Source organism: Oncorhynchus gorbuscha, linkage group LG06, assembly GCF_021184085.1.
Source record: "Oncorhynchus gorbuscha isolate QuinsamMale2020 ecotype Even-year linkage group LG06, OgorEven_v1.0, whole genome shotgun sequence".
NCBI lineage: Eukaryota > Metazoa > Chordata > Actinopteri > Salmoniformes > Salmonidae > Oncorhynchus > Oncorhynchus gorbuscha.
The window spans coordinates 98,207,859-98,228,367 of NC_060178.1; the positions used below are offsets into that span (position 1 = coordinate 98,207,859).

Genomic DNA, 20,509 nt, shown 5'->3' on the forward strand with positions numbered 1-20,509 from the left:
ACTACATAAGGACTGGTTGTAAAGATGGAGACATGTGAAATCTGTGGTAGGGCCACACTACATAAGGACTGGTTGTAAAGATGGAGACATATGAAATCTGTGGTAGGGCCACACTACATAAGGACTTGTTGTAAAGATGGAGACATGAAATCTGTGGTTGGGCCACACTACATAAGGGCTGGTTGTAAAGATGGAGACATATGAAATCTGTGGTAGGGCCACACTACATAAGGACTGGTTGTAAAGATGGAGACATATGAAATCTGTGGTAGGGCCACACTACATAAGGACTGGTTGTAAAGATGGAGACATATGAAATCTGTGGTAGGGCCACACTACATAAGGACTGGTTGTAAAGATGGAGACATGTGAAATCTGTGGTAGGGCCACACTACATAAGGACTGGTTGTAAAGATGGAGACATGAAATCTGTGGTAGGGCCACACTACATAAGGACTGGTTGTAAAGATGGAGACATGTGAAATCCGTGGTAGGGCCACACTACATAAGGACTGGTTGTAAAGATGGAGACATATGAAATCTGTGGTAGGGCCACACTACATAAGGACTGGTTGTAAAGATGGAGACATATGAAATCTGTGGTAGGGCCACACTACATAAGGACTGGTTGTAAAGATGGAGACATGAAATCTGTGGTAGGGCCACACTACATAAGGACTGGTTGTAAAGATGGAGACATGAAATCTGTGGTAGGGCCACACTACATAAGGACTGGTTGTAAAGATGGAGACATATGAAATCTGTGGTTGGGCCACACTACATAAGGACTGGTTGTAAAGATGGAGACATATGAAATCTGTGGTTGGGCCACACTACATAAGGACTGGTTGTAAAGATGGAGACATATGAAATCTGTGGTTGGGCCACACTACATAAGGACTGGTTGTAAAGATGGAGACATGGAATCTGTGGTTGGGCCACACTACATAAGGACTGGTTGTAAAGATGGAGACATGGAATCTGTGGTTGGGCCACACTACATAAGGACTGGTTTTAAAGATGGAGACATATGAAGTACTAAATATAATTGAATACAGCGCAAAGCTGCGTACTGTGTGTTTGTGTGTGTAAATGCATAGGTGTGTGGGTGTGTGTGTATGTGTGTATGTGTGTATGTGTGTATGTGTGTATGTGTGTATGTGTGTATGTGTGTATGTGTGTATGTGTGTATGTATGTATGTATGTATGTATGTATGTATGTATGTATGTATGTATGTATGTATGTATGTATGTATGTATGTATGTATGTATGTATGTATGTATGTATGTATGTATGTATGCATGTATGTATGTATGTGTGTATGTGTATTCTACAATAAGGTGAGTGTGAACTCACCTTGATAGGCCCCGTGCTGAAGCAGATCTTCCGGCTGGGAGGAGGGTCCTCCTCTTCAGGCAGCCCAGGTTTCTCATGACAGCTGGATTCGGGCTCGTATGGCTCATCTTCATCATCCTCCTCTTCCTGCTGGCTCCCTCCAGAGTCCTCCCCCACTGCGCTGTACATTCTGGTAGCCACCTGTTCACCCCCTGACTGATCCTCCTTTACAGTCCTCTCTTCCCCCTCCTCTGCTGTAACCCCTTGGGTTACTCCATCTTCACCCTGCCTCCCCCTCTCACTGCTAGTGCCCTTGGGAGAGGTCTCCCTTACCTGGGCCTCTCTCTGTGTACTGTTCTCGCCATTCTCCAGAGAGGAGTGGTGGATGTCAGATTTAACTATGGTGCTGCTGGGCTCCAGGTCTCCAGAACGATCCTCAGACTGGCCCTCAATTTTAGCCTGCGACCCAGAGTCTGGCCCAGTCTTATCCCGGCCTTCTCTGGGCTCAGGGAGTGTGGGGCCACTGTGGCCTCCAGTCTGCCCTCTGCTTTGGCCATCGGAGGTGGAGGAGGATGAGGCCCTGAGGCTTCTGGGAGGTCCATCCTGGCTGCGGCCCCAACCCCCTTCCTCCTCCTGGCTGGTTGGTGGGAGGGCAGAAGCCCGGTTCGCCCTCTTAGAGATGATTTTAGAGCTGAGCTGCACCCCCACCTTGGTGCTGACCCCCCGGGAGGGCAGCGGAGGTGTGGAGGAGAGGCGATGCAGGTTGTTGCGGAGCTCTGAGGCCCGTTCGAAGACAGCGCTGAGCTGGGAGACGGTGGGGGACACGGCCTCGATAGTGTCCAGGCTGTCCAGGGACTCTGTGCTGCCATTGAACCGCACCACCATGTCCAGCCTGCCATCCTGGATGCCCAGGCCCGAGCTCTGCTCTGTCTTCAGCAGGACCCGGTTGGTGGCAGCCGCCTGCTTCTCCCGCTCCAGCTGCTGGGCCGCCTTCTGTTGTTCCAAAATCTTCCGTGTCCCCTGCAACTTGGAGTAGCTAGGTGAAGAAGCTTGGAGAGCCTGCCCATTCTCCACTTTGGCATTAGGGTCGAACCGGTTAACCCGCTCTGAAACAGTGGATCCCAGCTTCAGCAAGGCGCTGTGGTCCACATTCTCATTCAGGCTACCGGCTCTGGGGAGGGAGAGACGCACTCTCTCAGTAGTCTTCTCTGGGTCCTCCCCTCCCTCCAGGCAGGGAGATGTGCTCCCTGGGCCTTGCATCTGCTGAAACATGTTCTTGATACGGTGCACATTGGAGCCATAACTCCTGCGGCCGCGGGGGCCTTCCTGCATATGATCACCTTTTGCAGCATTGTCCTTGGCAGGCCTCAGCGCCTGCATCCCCGCCTCGTATGCGTTCCGGTGCGGAGATGGGCTCCTCAACGTCGAACCGGAGCCGGTGCTTTTGGAAGATGAGGAATCGGTCTTCATCATGATCAGTCAAGCATCACAACCGCTGCTCAGCAACGACATATTTGCCTTTCCTTTCCTCGGTTGTCAGCACAAATTGGTTCGTTCTCACTGGCAGTCAATTATGTTGGGGAGACGATGAGCCTATGTCCCAATCGACTAGAATTGAATAGCAGAAGATAATTTAAAAAACGACGGTATTGTTTTAGGCTGCGTGCATCCAGTGTTTTCCTATGGAAATTGAACACGATACATTCGTCATTAAAACGCCAACCTGACCAAAAACCCGGATAAAATGCACTGGTTACAAAAACATCACTGCAGAAAACTGGAACAGTAACCTCATGAACGCTGGATATTCCACTGACGAAAGATTTATTCCGTTTAATCCCTTTTCACCAGCAGCAGCATCATTTTGATCTCTTGATTTTCTGAACTGCTGATTTATGCCACTGTGTCCTTTCCGCTCGCGTAAAACGGTCCGTGCTATCCGGGTTCCTTGGGACGTCCCACCTCTGGAATTACCTCGTTGACATTTTAAATGGTTAGGTAAGGGTTATGCTTAAATTATGGTTTAGGGTATGGACGTCTCAAGGATCCCGTATATCACTTACCCACGTTAACGCTGCTGGGGATCGGGCGCAACGGGGTCATAGCGCCGGTCGTTTTCGCAGGTCCTCTACGTTTTCATTCCTACACCTGGAATATAAACCTAGTGATAATCAACATATTTGTGAGGCCTACTTCATACACACGTTTTATATCATTACAATTGTGATATCAAGTAGACGAGCCAAATAAACAAATCTACTTTATTCTAAAAAGTAGGGCACTTTAGGACTCTGAAGAAATCAAAACCCGAGTGCGTCAGATTACGGTGTCCGTTTAATATCGTCGCATCCTGCACCCACTACCTGTCTGGCCTACAAGTTTGATAATACAATGTTATACAATGTGTTAGCAGTGAGAGATATTGTGACATTCTTGAGGGCGTAGGGTAGAATATTTCCTTAGCTTCACTATAAAAACCTACCATGTTGGTTTGTAGGCTCCTCAATTGTAGGCTGTCGCCTAGTCTGGTTCTGCATTTCATGCGCTCCATACAGTGTCCGTCCAATTCGTTCTCTAGCTACGAATAAAGACTAAATTAGCTATATCTCAGAATATGTAGGCAGATAAGGTTTAACATAACGATCGGAAAAAATATATAACAATAAAATCAGTGATGGGGTGATTTTGATCAAGAGAAACCTTTAGAAAATATGCACTTTTTCTAACACTAAACATACAAATGTATTTTACAGTTATAAAGGAAGGTTAAATCTTAGTTAGTCGTTTTATAAATTGATTATAATATATTTACAAAAATTAGAAGTCATTTCAAGCCTTATTCATGCCGTTTAGTTGAATAGGAAAGACATGAGTACCTGAGTTTGGGTCCTAAAATATGACCACACCTTCGCTTGTTTAAAACAGTTTTTTACAAGGTGAGATTTGAACCTTTCTTGGGAGTATGCTTTGCTTGTGTTTCAGATTATTTTGTTCCCATTAGATGATGACATGGTAAATAATTTGAGACATTTTGAAGTGATTTTTATTGTAAATAAGAATATATGTTTCTAAACACTAATACATTCATGTGGATGCTACCATGATTAGGGATAGTCCTGAATGAATCGTGAATAATGATGAGTGAGAAGGTTAGATGCACAAATGTCATACCCCTGCAAAAATGCTAATATATATGCTGATGTCGGATGACAGCAGTTTGTGAATTGACTTTAAGTATAATTTCAGCAGCTATGTCAAGTGTATTGTTGTATGCCATGAGGCTGAGTAGTGGCGTGGACACGGTGTTCAAGTGCAAATCAGTTCACTGCCCAAGTTCCATGTTATTTGTAACCTCATGTAAATGTAACCTATCAAATAGTGATGTCCTTTGGTGCTAGTGTTCCTATCTACTTGTACACAGTATTATGCCCATGTGGCAGCGGTCTGTGTTCCAGTTGCAGAGAAAGACAGTCCAGAATGAATTTCAACCCTTCCTGAAACACTATAGTAAGGCGAAGATTAAGTCACCTCTTTAAAAAACAGCAGAACCTGAAGTTTGTGATTATACCTTTAATGATTGACCAGTAGCAACAACGTAATGCATTCCAAACGAACAGATAAATGTTCATTGTAATTTCTTCACATTTTTTCATTTAAAGCATCATTACATGCATAGGTGTGTCACAAACGACATTCATGCAGCAGTCTGCAGTGATCATCATTTACATAACATTTGAAACATTTGAATCATTTAGCAGACACTTGCATCGAGAACAACGTACAGCACATTGGTAGGTGTCTAAACTCTCCCATTCTGAAAAGCAGGGTGGGTCTACAATGATCCCATGCTGTTTATGTGCAACATGCAGTCCTTCCCAGCTGGCTTCGCTTTACCCTGACGCACTCCATGATAACGGCTTCCTCTACTGGCCCAGGGAGAGAGTATGATAGCAGTACACAGTACCGACTCATCAACTAGGGGCCCCATTTAGCACCTTATTCCCTACATAGTGCACTACTTTTGACCGTAGCCAAGCTGAGGAATAGGGTGCCATTTGGGACACAGTAACTGTCATGAGGATTTAGTTTAAAACTTAACTCAGTTGAAATATGATTCTGCACTGAAACATATTTGAAGCATGCATTGCATAAAGGATATTTCTGGGCGCAGTTTGGAGCCTGTAACGGTGTAAGGTTAAGGGTAAAACATCTCTCCATTTCAGATCACAGTGACTAACAAACAGAGCTATTCATTCAGAGGCAGACGGTTCTTAATGATTGACCTTCCAGGTATTTTTATTTTTATGGATCCCCATTAGTTCCTGCCAGGGCAGCAGCTCCTCTTCCTGCAGCTACTCTTCCTGGGATCCAGCAAAATGAAGGCAGTTATACAATTTAAAACATTACAATATATTCATAACAGATTTCACAATACAATACATGTGTGCCCCCAGACCCCTACAGCAGTACCACATAGCTACATCACAAAATCCATGTTATTGTGTGTGTATAGTGCGTATGTTATCGTGTGTGTATAGTGCGTATGTTATCGTGTGTGTGTATAGTGCGTATGTTATCGTGTGTGTATAGTGCGTATGTTATCGTGTGTGTATAGTGCGTATGTTATCGTGTGTGTATAGTGCGTATGTTATCGTGTGTGTATAGTGCGTATGTTATCGTGTGTGTATAGTGCGTATGTTATCGTGTGTGTATGGTGCGTATGTTATAGTGTGTGTATGGTGCGTATGTTATCGTGTGTGTATAGTGCGTATGTTATCGTGTGTGTATAGTGCGTATGTTATCGTGTGTGTATGGTGCGTATGTTATCGTGTGTGTATAGTGCGTATGTTATCGTGTGTGTATAGTGCATATGTTATCGTGTGTGTATGCGCCTGTGTTTGTGTTGCTTCACAGTTTCCGCTGTTCCATAAGGTGTAGTTTTATGTTTAAAAAATATATATCTGATTCTACTGCTTGCATTAGTTTTCTTGATGTGGAATAGAGTTCCATGTAGTCATGGCTCTATGCAGTACTGTGCACCTCCCGTAGTCTGTTCTAGACTTTGGGACTGTGAAGACACCTCTGGTGGTATGTCTTGTGGGGTATGCATGGGTGTCTGAGCTGTGTGCTAGTTGTTTAAACAGACAGCTTGGTGTTTTCAACATGTCAATACCTCTCACAAATACAAGTAGTGATGAAGTCACTCTCCTCCACTTTGAGCCAGGAGAGATTGACATGCATATTGTTAATGGTTGCTGTGTACATCCAAGGGCCAACCGTGCTGCCCTGTTCTGAGCCAGTTGCAATTTTCCTAAGTCACTTTGTGGCACCTGACCACACGACTGAACAGTAGTCCAGGTGCGACTAAACTAGGGCCTGTAGGACCTGCCTTGTTGATAGTGCTGTTAAGGTAGAGCAGTGCTTTTTGGACAGACTTCTCCCCTTCTTAGCTACTACTGCATCAATATGTTTTCACCATGACAGTTTACAAGCCAGGGTTACTCCAAGCAGTTTAGTCACCTCGACTTGCACAGTATTTATTACAATATTTAGTTGAGGTTTAGGGTTTTGTGAATGATTTCTCCCAAATACAATGCTTTTAGTTTGTAAAATTTAGGACCAACTTATTCCTTGCCACCCATTCTGAAACTGCAGCTCTTTGAGTGTTGCCACCATTTCAATCACTGTAGTTGCTGATGTGTATAGTGGAGTCATCCGCATACAGACACATTGGCTTTACTCAAAGCTAGTGGCATGTTGTTAGTAAAGATTGAAAGAGGCCTACACAGTTGGCTAGGGGAAATCCTGATTCTACCTGGATTATGTTGGAGAGGATTCCATTAAATAACCTCTGTTTTGATAGACAGGTAACTCCTTATCCACAACATAGCAGCCATAACACAATTTTCCAGCAGCAGACTATGACCGATAATGTCAAAAGCCGCACTGAAGTCTAACAAAACAGACCAACATCTTTATCAATTTCGCTTAGCCAATCAATCATTTGTGTAAGTGTTGTGCTTCCCTGGAAGCGTGCTGAAAGTCAGTTGTCAATTTGTTTACTGTAAAATAGCATTGTAACTGGTCAAACCATTTTTTCTAAAACTACTAAGGGTTGGTAACAGGCTGACTTGTCGGCTATGAGCCAATAAAGGGGTCTTTACTATTTAGGTAGCGGTATGAATTCGGTAATGGGAGAGTATTGCATCGAAACCATGTAAATAGTGGCTGCATCGAAATTGGCACTACCTTTGACCAAGGTGCCAAATGGCACCCTATTCCCTTTATAGTGCACTGCTTTTGATCAGAGCCCTATGGGCTCGAGTCAAAAGTAAGACATTATAGTAGTGACATTTCAGACTCACTCAGTGACAGTAGTGAATATTTGTTTATTTATTCCTCCCACTGGCCTTGATTTCAGAAAAAAGAAAGCCCTACCAGGCTGAGACTCAATACAGTAGCTCAACCTGGTGGCCCAGCAGGGAGTAGTGTACTGTTACTACTAGTAGAGACTCACTACAGTAGATCAACCTGGTGGCCCAGCAGGGAGTAGTGTACTGTTACTACTAGTAGAGACTCACTACAGTAGATCAACCTGGTGGCCCAGCAGGGAGTAGTCTACTGTTACTACTAGTAGAGATTCACTACAGTAGATCAACCTGGTGACCCAGCAGGGAGTAGTCTACCGTTACTACTAGTAGAGACTCACTACAGTAGATCAACCTGGTGGCCCAGCAGGGAGTAGTCTACTGTTACTACTAGTAGAGACTCACTACAGTAGATCAACCTGGTGACCCAGCAGGGAGTAGTCTACTGTTACTACTAGTAGAGACTCAATATAGTAGCTCAACCTGGTGACCCAGCAGGGAGTAGTCGACTGTTACTACTGGTAGAGACTCAATACAATAGCTCAACCTGGCCCTAAACTGGTGGTCTGGTTTGTTTGAGCTTTAGTCAACTCGTTTGTCAATTTTTTTTGCTACAGCACATATGGGACCCGGCTAGCGCAACTCCACATAGAACACATACTGCTTATGAGAGCGAGGGAGAGATCTGGCAAAGAAACATTCTGGCTAAAAATTATTGAATCAGATATAGAACCCATTGCCCTTCATGTTTGTGAGGTCTGGGGTCCACTCACCAACCAAGAATTTATCAAATAGGACAAACACCAAATTGAGACTCTGTACAACGTAAAACACCAAATAATGCGTGCAGAGCAGACTTAGGCCAATACCCACTAACTAGCAAAATCCAGAAAAGAGTCGTTAAGTTCTACAACCAAATTTTAAAAAAGTGATTCCCAAACCTTCCATAACAAACCATCACTTACAGAGCTGAACTTGGAGAAGAGTCCCCTAAGCAAGCTGGTCCTGGGGGTCTTCAGTTCACAAACACAAACAGACCCTACAGAGTCCCAGGGCAGCAACACAATTAGACCCAACCAAATCATGAGAAAACAAAAAGATAATTATTTGGAAAGAACAAAAAAAACAGAGCAAACTAGAATGCTATTCGGCCCTAAATAATGAGTATACAGTGGCAGAATACCGGACCACTGTGACTGACCCAAACTTAAGAAAAGCTTTGACTATGTACAGACTCAGGTGAGCATAGCCTTGCTCTTGAGAGAGGCCGCCGTAGGCGGACCTGGCTCTCAAGAGAAGATTGGCGGCAGTGTGCACATAGCCTGAGGTGGAAACTAAACTCCTAACCTTTTGCCCAATGTATGACCAGAGACACGTTTCCCTCAGATTACACAGATCCACAAAGAATTAGAAAACAAACCCAATTTTGAAAAACTCCCAGATCTACTGGGTGAAATACCAGTGCCATCACAGCAGCATGTGACCTGTTGCCACAAGAAAAAGAGCAAACAGTGAAGAACTACATTTTAAATACAACCCGTGTTTATTTATTTTCCGTTTTTGCTCATCGTTACAACACTATATAGACATATGACATGTTAACATGTGTTTCCCATGCCAATAAAGCCATTGAGAGAAGTAGATAATAATATGCAACTTGGATTATGATATTTGGTCTATACCACCACCTAGTGGATCAACTTCAAAGTGTCCCAGTAAATTCCAAGTCAGGTATACAGTGCATTCAGACCCCCGGACTTTCACATTTTGCTACGTTACATCCGTATTCTAAAATAGATTAAATATATTTTCCCTCATCTATACACAATAACCCATCATAACAAAGCAAAAACTTACACATTTATTTAAAATAAATACAACTGAAAATCATATTTACATAATTATTCAGACCCTTTACTCAGTACTTTGTTGAAACACCTTTGGCAGTGATTACAGGCTCGAGTCTTGTTGGGTATGATACTACAAGCTTGGCTCACCTGTATTTCAGGAGTTTCTCCCATTTCTCCCATTCTCTGCAGATCCTCTCAAGCTCTGTCATTTTGGATGGGGAGGGTCGCGACTTGCAGGTCTCTCCAGAGATGTTTGATTGGGTTCATCAAGTCCAGACTCTGGCTGGGCCACTCAAGGACATTCAGACTTGTCCTGAAGCAACTCCTGCGTTGTCTTGGCAGTGTGCTTAGGGTTGTTGTCCTGTTGGAAGGTGAACCGTCGCCCCAGTCTGAGGTCCTGAGCGCTCTTGAGCAGGTTTTCATCAAGGATCTCTGTACTTTGCACCATTCTTCCATTTAAGAATAATGTGGGCCACTGTGTTCTTGGGGACCTTCAATGCTGCATAAATATATTGGTACCCTTCCCCAACTCTGTGCCATGCCACAATCCTGTCTCGGCGCCGTCGGACAATTCCTTCAATCTCATGGCTTGGTTTTTGTTCTGACATGCATGGTCAACTGTGGGACCTTATATAGACAGGTGTGTGCCTTTCCAAATAATTTCAAATCAATTGAAATTACCACAGGTGGACTGCAATCAAGTTGTAGATACATCTCAAGAATGATCAATGGAAACAGTATGCACCTGAGCTCAATTTCGAGTCTCAAATAGTTTGAATATTTATGTAAATAAGGTGTTTCTGTTTTTCATTTTATTATACATTGCAGCCATTTAAAAAAAACTGTTTTCGCTTTGCAATTATAGGGTTTTGTGTGTAGATTGATGAGGAAAATATTTAATTGAATCAATATTAGAATAAGGCTGTTATGCTTCACTATTCTCTCTCACATGGTCACAAACCGTGTCTGCGCATGTGAATGCGTTCGCTTCAGCGTGGTAGTCAGGGTACCAAACAGCTGAGAGGTTGATCCTTGACCTCAACATTCTTATGAGGGAATTAATCCCCATTTTATGCACTTTTCTCTCTATGCGTATTCTGACGCAAGGAAACGATGAATAAGGTCATGCGAACCTGCCGGTTCCAAGAGGGAAAATCATTTACTTTACTTTTTCCTATAGTAATAACACAATTCTCCATGCACTGTAATTTACAACTTGTTTAGAGCTATTGATAAGAGCTAGATAAATGACTAGGGAATTGTAAATATAAATGACAATTATTTTTTAAATCTATTTTACTTTATAATCGCTGGAGACAAATGTGAAACCAGTCATATGGCAACAAAACTGAAGCATATCAACATATCAACTTTCCCATCGTAAAGTTGATGAAATGCTGTGCCATTGTGTATGATTTCAATTGTACAGCCCTTTAACTTGCAGTGTTGGGCACTCTCGAGCGTCTTAATTATAAGCTACCCCCACTTTCTCCGTTTCCTGTTTCTATCAAGTTAAATATTAGCCACTATCATTATCGACTGTCAGTAGACCACACATACTCAACTACCAATTCACTGTTCATTCCCGTCAGATGGTGTAGCCTACATTAATCAACATTATCTTTCCATTTCATTACATTGTGTTATTTACCTTCATTTGCATCCTCTGTAAACACCGTCACGGCCATGTGGTTGTTGCTGAGGATCATTAGTAACACATGATAATTTAAATAATGGCGTTTTTTTCTTTTGGAAAAATGTATTGGCACATTTCCTTTAAAAACAGCTCATACATTTTTTTACATAATTTATACACATAAAAACGGCAACAAAGCATAAAACACAGTATTTGAACGTTAAATAATGACATGTTTTTTTTTTTTTTTTTTTTTTTTTTTTTGGAAAAGTTTTATTAACACAATTCCTTTAAAAAACAGCTCATACATTTTTTACATCATTTACACACATAAAAACGGCAACAAAGCATAAAACACAGCATTTGACAGTTACATTTAAATTTGTTAAAGTACATGTTGTTAAAATCAATGAAAACAACCATGAATAAAAGTACTTTCTTTGTAAAAACATCAAATCTGTAAAAGCCATTTAAAATGTGTGCTGATGATCTAACAAAGGTAAAACATTTTTAAGACGTTAGAAACATGTTAAAAAGTCACTTTGTTAAAAGGCTGTCTTCAATCGCTTGTACAGGAGCGGGGTGAGTCCTTATCAAACTCGCCTCATCCTGCTCTCCCGAATAGACCATCGTCCCGTCCTTCGGGGCCCAGAGGAGGTCCCTCCCCTAGGCGCATCGCCCTAGGCGCCGCAGCGCTGTCAGGCCGTGGCCGCCGGGACCTAGGGTGTTGTGGGGGACCCTTCGCCTGGGGTCGAGGCCCCCTTCCGTTCGTACCACCCCAGGGCTTCCGACATGTAGTCTAACTGAATGGTATAAAGCAGAGTGGAGACCAAGCCTTAACCGACCGAAGAATGGCGTACTACTTGGCTGTGTCATCACACAGTCCCATGGATAGTGCAGGCAATAGACCAAGGTATAGCCTACTATTGTACACTATTCTCCCACAATTCTTATTTTACACTTATCTTCCAACATTAACATGGGTTAAAGAACTGAATGTGGCAATTTTCAGAATTAACCAAACCACCGTTTTTTTCCTTTGGTTGTAAAGGTTCTCCAGACCTGTTTTTAATCTGATTCATAAATACTTTCCTAAACCTAATCATTGGTAGGCAAATAGCCTACACGTAGTGGTAGAATATTTCTTATTTTGAATATATATATATATTCCATGTTTTTTCTAAATAAAACCCCTAACTGACTCCATTGTTGTTTTAATGGTAATCTCGATCCCCAAATAGCCTGTGTAATAATTCTGTAATTACCAGGCAATAACATTTGTCCAGAGATGTCTTATTAATCAGAGGAGCGCTGCCAATGACGTGCCTAGTAGTACTACATACTACTATCAAATAGAAGCAATTTAGGAACACAATAAAAAAAAGCACAACAAATAAACTACTAATTACAGGGTAACCACACAGAGGCATCATTTACTTTTATCCACTTCATCCACGTCGTCTTTAGGAAGACAAATCCTCTTTAAAAAAAAGTAAAATAACAGGATAAAAACTCCGCGTGTCATCTGCGCTTCATTTTCAAAACTGAAAAATACGGAAGATCTATAAAAGGACATTGCAAATTTAGTAGAATCGCATCCACATAATCCACACGTTTCAGCATGTCTTCTTTTTGTGACTGCATTTGTCGATGTGTAGCGCCAAGCCTGGTTTGGAGGATATCCTTCTGGAATGGAACTGGCCGGAAACAAAAACACGGAGACCTGCAGTGGGTAGACCACAGACCCGTGGGAGGTAGATAGACTGTAGCCCTCACTTTAGCCTAGTCTAATTCAGAACTGTTCCACCGAAAACCTCCAGAGTTCAGTACAAGGCTACATTACTAATTCTAGGATCCTAACAAAATGGTGACAAGGCTCAGAAGTCAACTCATATTTATTATTGCGTAATTACTGTGTCATTGGAAATTAGGAGCACTGGACGTTTAGAAAATATGTTTTTTTTTCAACCAAACCAACTGGAAAGTTTTTACTATGTTTTGAGCTGCTACAATGTTGTGTTGCTGCCATGTTGTGTTGCTACCATGTTGTGTTGCTGCCATATTGTGTTGCTATCATGCTCTGTTTTTATGTGTTGCTGCCATGTTGTGTTGCTGCCATATTGTGTTGCTATCATGCTCTGTTTTTATGTGTTGCCATGCTGTGTTGTTGTCTTATAGGTCTCTCTTTGTGTAGTGTTGTGGTGTCTCTCTTGTCACGATGTGTGTTTTGTCCTATATTTAATTTTTAATCCCAGCCCCGGTCCTCGCAGGAGGCCTATTGCCTTTTGGTAGGCCATCATTGTAAATAAGAATGTGTTCTTTAACTGACTTGCCTAGTTAAATAAAGGTTAAATAAACATCACTTGTTATCCCAAATGCTCCTTACCAATGTGTTCTATGTCCTACAAGTCCCACTCACCAGGGTTCGAGTCAGTTGTAATAACTAGGGCTATGTTGGTTAATGCCTCAACATTATGTTTCCAAGGAACAAGACCAACATGGGCTGAAGTTATGTGTTTGACTATAAACCTACAACAAGATTAGATTTTAATGAAAGTTCAACTTTTACGTTATTTGGGAGATTATTTTATCAGTTGCCCAAAATAAACTATAAAATATAAAAAATGTATAATCAGCCACGGTCGCTGAATTGTCTGTCGGTTTGATGTGAGCCGAATGGAGAAAACCAAGGGGACATGTCAAACATTGTGTAGACCACATCACATGCTTTATTCAGCATCCAAATAATTAAAAACATCTTGATTTATTATACATGTACAACATCAGTACAGATTCTCTTTTTTCAAAACCATGAAGGTGTGTCTGCTTCTCAGATTTTGTCAAACTCTTTTCCTTTTTTAGAAACCTAAAACGTTTTTCTTCAACAAACAAAACACAAACATCAGGAGGGTTTGAGTGGTGCTTTAGTGATGCAGTGATCTGGACAATCACAAGGGTAGCATAGAGGGTGGACACAAACATCAGCTGGGGAAATGAAATACAACTGAAAACAAAACCACTTCCCTAAATCCACACCAGACACCATCGGCATGCATTATATCCACAGTAAAACATATTTCAGAACTGTTAATTAACCAACACTTGACAAAGAAAACAATTGTACTAGACTGACAACAAGGAAGACAGCGTGTTGATTTGTTAGCACCAAAGATCCAATGGTTGTTAGCTAATTATGACAGGAAAAGATTGTTCTAACAAAGACCAATAACTGGACCTCATGAGTTGATATTATAGCACCTAATATTCCTGTAGTGTAAAATCGGCCCTAGGGTTTGTGAAACATTTTGGGTAACATGGAGTTCTTCTCTGAGGTAGCCATTAATGTATTCAAAATTAATGTGAATGTTCAGGTGTTTTTCTGTCATAAATTTAGAACAAGAAGACACTTCACTGTCGTTTTTAAGATTTATTTAATACCAGAAAATGGTACATAGCATTTGTTGCTTTCATTGTCCTTCCGCAGTGGTAAAAAACGACAAAAAAGTCAGCTGTATCTCATTGTGTTTCTCCATGGGGATTTTACACTTCATATTACACTTGTTTTCTTGTTGCCAGTGGAAACAAAATATTATTTTTTAAGTGTCCTTGATCGTTGTAAGTTTCGGTTGAAGTAGCAGTCCCCAAATGTATTTTCTTCAGAATCAAAAACATGCAAACGACGTCTTCAGCAGAGTAGTTTTAAGCTCGTAGACCAGTGGCAGCCGAATGAGTTTGTAGGTAATGCATAGAAAATAGAATTAGAGATGACTGCAAACAATTTCATGTCCATATTTCTTTTTGATTTTATACGAAGCAGACAGGGCCAACTTCGACGCCAAACTCCTGATCAGGTGCACCAACGTCCATAGGAGCGATGTCAATGATGGGCAGGCGAGATGTTTTTGATGTCTTGTAGTCGATGACTGTCTTGCCCCATGTGCCAGTATGTGACTGTGGAGAGAGAGTGAGAGCGAGAGAGAGTGAGAGTGAGAGTGAGAGTGAGAGTGAGAGAGAGAGAGAGAGAGAGAGAGAGAGAGAGAGAGAGAGAGAGAGAGAGAGAGACCATAGGTCAGAATCAGAAACCAGTCCTAGTAAAGATGAATGATGACACACTAACCTCTATATAACCTCTGTTTTATTTAGTTACTTCCTTCATCTTTAGTTTCATAATATGGATATCTCACAATTTTAAATTCAAAATGAGGACAGTAGAAGAAGAGAATAGAGGAGAGTAGAAGAAGATAATAGAGGAGAGTAGAAGAAGAGAATAGAGGATAGTAGATGAAGAGAATAAGGGAGAGTAGAAGAAGAGAATAGAGGAGAGTAGAAGAAGAGAATAGAGGAGAGTAGAAGAAGAGAATAGAGGACAGTAGAAGAAGAGAATAGAGGAGAGTAGAAGAAGAGAATAGAGACTAGATGAAGAGAATAGAGGAGAGTATAAGAGAATGGAGGAGAGTAGAAGAGAATAGAGGAGATTAAACGAAGAGAATAGAGGAGATTAAAAGAAGAGAATAGAGGAGAGTAGAAGAAGAGAATAGAGGGGAGTAGAAGAAGAGAATAGATGATAGTAGATGAAGAGACTAGAGGAGAGTAGAAGAAGAGAATAGAGGAGAGTAGAAGAAGAGAATAGAGGAGAGTATAAGAGAGGTAGAAGACAGAAAACAGTGAAAGACGAGGGTAGAAGAGAGAATAGAATAACAGACAGCAGAAGGGAGTTGAAAGATAAGAGAAAAGAGTAGAGGACAGTACAAGTGGACAATAGTAGTAGGTGTCTCACCGTGCAGCCGTCCTCGCTGACAGTGTATGTGAAGCGGCTGTTGCCCTCAGCTCTGATCTCGATCTCGTTAGATCCCTGGAGCAGCAGGGCCTTCTTCAGGTTGCCCGTGCCCTTGTCCATGTAGGCCACGCTGTTCTTGCAGTGGTACGTGACATTCTGGGATGCCTCGTTGGACATCAGGCGCATGAAGGTCAGCTGGATGTTGACGTCCTCTGGGTTGGAGCCCTCGCTACCGTACTGGAACTGGAGAGGAGAGGAGGGGGGTTATTATCATGAAGGCAGATTTGTAGTGAAGGCAGGTCACTAAAACTTGAGTCCAAGTCAAGACCCATGTCCCCAGTAATCCAAGTTTGAGTGTACGTCTGAGTCGTTTCTACCCAAGCTCTGATTGTAGTCCTTGTCACATGGTTACGCTGAATGGTCCTTACCTGGAAGCCGTTGTCCATAGACTCTGAGAACCAGATGTGCTTCTTCTCCCTGATGTTCTTGCTGGTATACCAGTTCTTCATGGGGACAGTGTCCTGGGATGGGTAGATGCAGGTCTCTCCAGTCTCCATGTTGCAGAAGACCTGGACAGCATCCAGAGGAGAGCCCTGGTTGGGGTCCACCCAGTACTGGCCTGTGGGTTTAAGAGAGAACAGAATATAAGCCATCAAGGTGCTTCAGGTGACCATAGAGGTCCAATAAAGTAGAAGTTATTATATTGATAGTTATTAATGGAGGTTGCTAGCTCTTTGATGTTTCATTTTGAAATATTGAATAAATTAAATCATTCAATCATTCATTAATTCAACCAACCAATCAACCAACCAACCAACCAACCAACCAACCAACCAACCAGCCAACCAACCAATCACTGATCACAGCATGCCTATATATATAACCAGTGTTTGTCTGCGGCGTGCGCTGGACTGAGCCTGGAACTTACCGCTCTTCCATTCAGGGTGGCACATCCTGATGTCACGGCACATGCGGGCGGGGTTCTTCTGGGTTCCCTCAGGGCTGCGGATGTTCTCCACCTTCTGGCTGAGGCTCTTCAGGGTGGTGTCCACCTCCATGTCACGGTCGTTCATCATGTCAGGCTCGTCAGCACGGTAGTGGTATCCTCCTCCTCGCATGGGGTCAGGTCCCTTCTCCTGGTTGTAGATCGGTGCGACATGGAAGCCGCCGCCAGCGGGACCTGGAGGTCCGGGCAGACCAGGAGAACCAGGAGCACCCTGGGTAGGGAAGAAGAAGACAGAAAGGGGTCAAATCTGGCATCGAAGGCTTGTGCTATGTGTGTGAGGATCTGTGTGTGTGCTTGTGCGTATGCACGGTACATGTGGAGGTCAGTGTGAGACTTACAGCAGGTCCCATCTCTCCGTTGCGACCACGGGGTCCGGGGGGTCCGATGGGGCCAGGCAGACCGTTCATGCCATCTTTACCAGTGGAGCCAGAAGAACCATGGGGTCCCTGTAGGACACACAACAACAACTCCATTAGAAGTCATATACCTTGATCAGGGAAGTCACAGCGCTCACTCACCATTATTTAACTATTAACAACTTGACCTCTCAGCCTTCATTAATGGCCTTCATCAGAGGTCCTATTCCTTCCATTCCAGCGACAACATCACTAATAAATGACTAGATAGGATAACCCTGCATAATCTGATGTGTGGAATCTTCTTGTTAAGGTTAAGAACACAACGTCACATACAGGATCATTCTATGAACAATGTTATCCAACTGAAAACTGTTGTGGAGGGCAGGGCCAATGTTATCCAACTGAAGACTGTTGTGGAGGGCAGGGCCAATGTGTAACTTATATTACATTATTAACCATGTTCTATTGATGAACTGGGAGTCAGAGCCATACTCACTCGGGGTCCAGAAGGTCCGTTAAGTCCAGCAGGCCCAGACTCTCCAGGGGATCCCTGGAACCAGATACATCACATTAATCACACATTATATCACATTAATCACACATTATATATGTTAAAGCAAAGAGAACAACAGATCTTCAACCCAGACACAATGTGCATGCTTCCTTAATGCCACAAATCACTAAAAACACGTTTTAAAGGGCAGTAAATTATCGTAAAGAGAAGAAGCTACATGTAACAGCATGAGTTGTATGATATTGGAAGGCTAGTATACTCACAGCGGGTCCAGGAAGTCCGGGCATGCCGCTCAAACCTCTGTGTCCCTTGTGGCCTCTCTCTCCACCCTCTCCAGCCTCTCCCTTGTCTCCACGAGCACCAGCAGGGCCCTACAGACACAGGTCAAAGGTCAAACATGTACTCAGCAAAGACAGTGGACATCCTTACAATACATTAGGTTGAGGAGTATGGATGACAAATGCTGACAGAAAACTTACAAGACCCCCACGACCACCAGCAGGACCGTTAGGGCCAGCAGGACCAGCAGGACCCTGAGAGAGAGAGAGAGAGAGAGAGAGAGAGAGAGAGAGAGAGAGAGAGAGAGAGAGAGAGAATCAAGGATAATTATGTGTGTACATTGATGGAACTCAGGGTAACGTTGTGTCAGGGTAATGTTGATATATCTCAGGGTATGTCAGGGTAACGTTGATATCTCTCAGGGTATGTCAGGGTAACGTTAATATATCTCAGGGTATGTCAGGGTAACATTGATGAAACTCAGGGTATGTCAGGGTAACATTGATGAATCTCAGGGTATATCAAGGTAACATTGATGAATCTCAGGGTATGTCAGGGTAACATTGATGGATCTCAGGGTATGTCAGGGTAACATTGATGAATCTCAGGGTATATCAAGGTAACATTGATGAAACTCAGGGTATGTCAGGGTAACATTGATGAATCTCAGGGTATATCAAGGTAACATTGATGAATCTCAGGGTATGTCAGGGTAACATTGATGGATCTCAGGGTATGTCAGGGTAACATTGATGAATCTCAGGGTATATCAAGGTAACATTGATGAATCTCAGGGTATGTCAGGGTAACATTGATTAATCTCAGGGTATATCAAGGTAACATTGATGAATCTCAGGGTATGTCAGGGTAACATTGATGAATCTCAGGGTATATCAAGGTAACATTGATGAATCTCAGGGTATGTCAAGGTAACATTGATGAATCTCAGGGTATATTTCAAGGTGACATTGATTAATTCAGGGTAACATTGTAAGCTAGTCCAACAAATGTCCAAAACGTTTTTTTAAAATTTTTTATATTGTAAGGCCTTCGGCCTGAAAGTGACAGAGATACTATCGTCAACCCCTAAATTGATGAGAAGAGGTACTTACAGACTCTCCACGGCTACCAGTCTTGCCAGAAGCACCAGATGGACCGGGGGCACCGGGAGGTCCAGGAGCACCAGGGGAACCAGCATTACCATTCTCACCACGGTCACCCTGCAATGAACACACACACAGGAACAAAGAGCCATGAGGGTAACAGCACCAGTAATGGGGACAAGTGTTGGAGTTTCCTTCCTTACATTGTAAAGTTCTGGAAAAGAGCTCTACATAAACCAACAGTAAGGGTTCTATTCAATAAGTCAAGCTGAAGTGTTACAGAATGCGCAATAGAAATATCTAGTAATTCCCATTTGAGCTGATATGTGCAGCGTTTACCGTGAATGCTAAAGCGGGAACATTGCCTTTAAATTTCCGTTGAACATCATCGATGCGGAATGAATAGAGCCCTGAGTGTGTAATTTCAAGACAAGTAGGCTGTTTATATTATCCAGCAGCAATGTTGTTTATAACAACAGTGTCATGGAAGAGTAAGACGTGGTTGATAGTAGAGGCTTACCTTGGGACCGGGGGGTCCATCGCGACCGGCAACACCATCGTGACCAGTGGAACCCTCACGACCAGCCTCACCGGGTGCACCAGACAGGCCAGGGGGTCCCATGGGGCCAGGGGATCCACGCTCACCGACGGGGCCGCCAGGTCCCTGCTTACCAGGCTCCCCCTGAGAGAGGACAATGGACAGCTCAAGGGTTAAGACTCTTAAGATGTGGAAGTAGAGACAAAGAAATCCATGAGAAAACTTAAGAATGAAGGATCTTATGGGCTTTTTGTGTGAAAAATAATGAAGCGGATTTGAGTTGTGAGGTAACACTTTTCATAGAAGTTAAAAGTAAAATCCATTTTTAGTCATTTGGCGACTTATCCAGAGCGTCTTCCAGGAGCAATTAGCTTGAAGTGCCTTGCTTTTGGTCCCCTGAGTGGCGCAGTGGTCTAAGGCACTGTATTAGAGTGCGAGAGGTGTCACTACAGACCCTGGTTCATTCCCAGGCTGTGCCACAACTGGCCGTGATCGGGAGTCCCAATGGGAGGTGCACAATTGGCCCAGCATTGTCCGGGTTAGGGAAGGGTTTGGCCGGGGGGGTAGGCCGTCATTGTAAATAAGAATTTGTTCTTAACTGACTTGCCTAGTTAAATAAAAATTACATTTAACAGATTATTTAACAGATTTTTCACCAAGTCAGCTCAGGGATTCAAACAAGCGACCTTTCGGTTACTGGCCCAACATTCTTAACCGCTAGACTACCTGCCACTCTTATGTAG

At 43.0% G+C, this 20,509-nt stretch overlaps 2 protein-coding genes across 2 annotated transcripts in view; both read right to left on the minus strand.

Moving 5' to 3' along the window:
* LOC124037323 (neurabin-2-like) overlaps nucleotides 1-3,381 on the minus strand; it is a 44,973-nt gene extending 41,592 nt beyond the window's left edge. The window contains exon 1 of the mRNA XM_046352037.1: nucleotides 1,358-3,381. Within this exon, the coding sequence (XP_046207993.1) occupies nucleotides 1,358-2,809 (1,452 nt within the window). The 5' untranslated portion in view covers nucleotides 2,810-3,381. The remainder of the gene's footprint in view (nucleotides 1-1,357) is intronic.
* Nucleotides 3,382-13,896: 10,515 nt separating this feature from the next.
* Nucleotides 13,897-20,509, minus strand: part of LOC124038600 (collagen alpha-1(I) chain-like) — a 33,164-nt gene continuing 26,551 nt past the window's right edge. Inside the window, exons 40-49 of the mRNA XM_046354653.1 lie at nucleotides 19,749-19,910; nucleotides 19,238-19,345; nucleotides 18,326-18,379; nucleotides 18,110-18,217; nucleotides 17,829-17,882; nucleotides 17,312-17,419; nucleotides 16,896-17,184; nucleotides 16,396-16,586; nucleotides 15,968-16,210; nucleotides 13,897-15,141 (exon numbers count right to left, since the gene is read on the minus strand). Of these exons, the coding sequence (XP_046210609.1) occupies nucleotides 14,995-15,141; nucleotides 15,968-16,210; nucleotides 16,396-16,586; nucleotides 16,896-17,184; nucleotides 17,312-17,419; nucleotides 17,829-17,882; nucleotides 18,110-18,217; nucleotides 18,326-18,379; nucleotides 19,238-19,345; nucleotides 19,749-19,910 (1,464 nt within the window). The 3' untranslated portion in view covers nucleotides 13,897-14,994. The remainder of the gene's footprint in view (nucleotides 15,142-15,967; nucleotides 16,211-16,395; nucleotides 16,587-16,895; nucleotides 17,185-17,311; nucleotides 17,420-17,828; nucleotides 17,883-18,109; nucleotides 18,218-18,325; nucleotides 18,380-19,237; nucleotides 19,346-19,748; nucleotides 19,911-20,509) is intronic.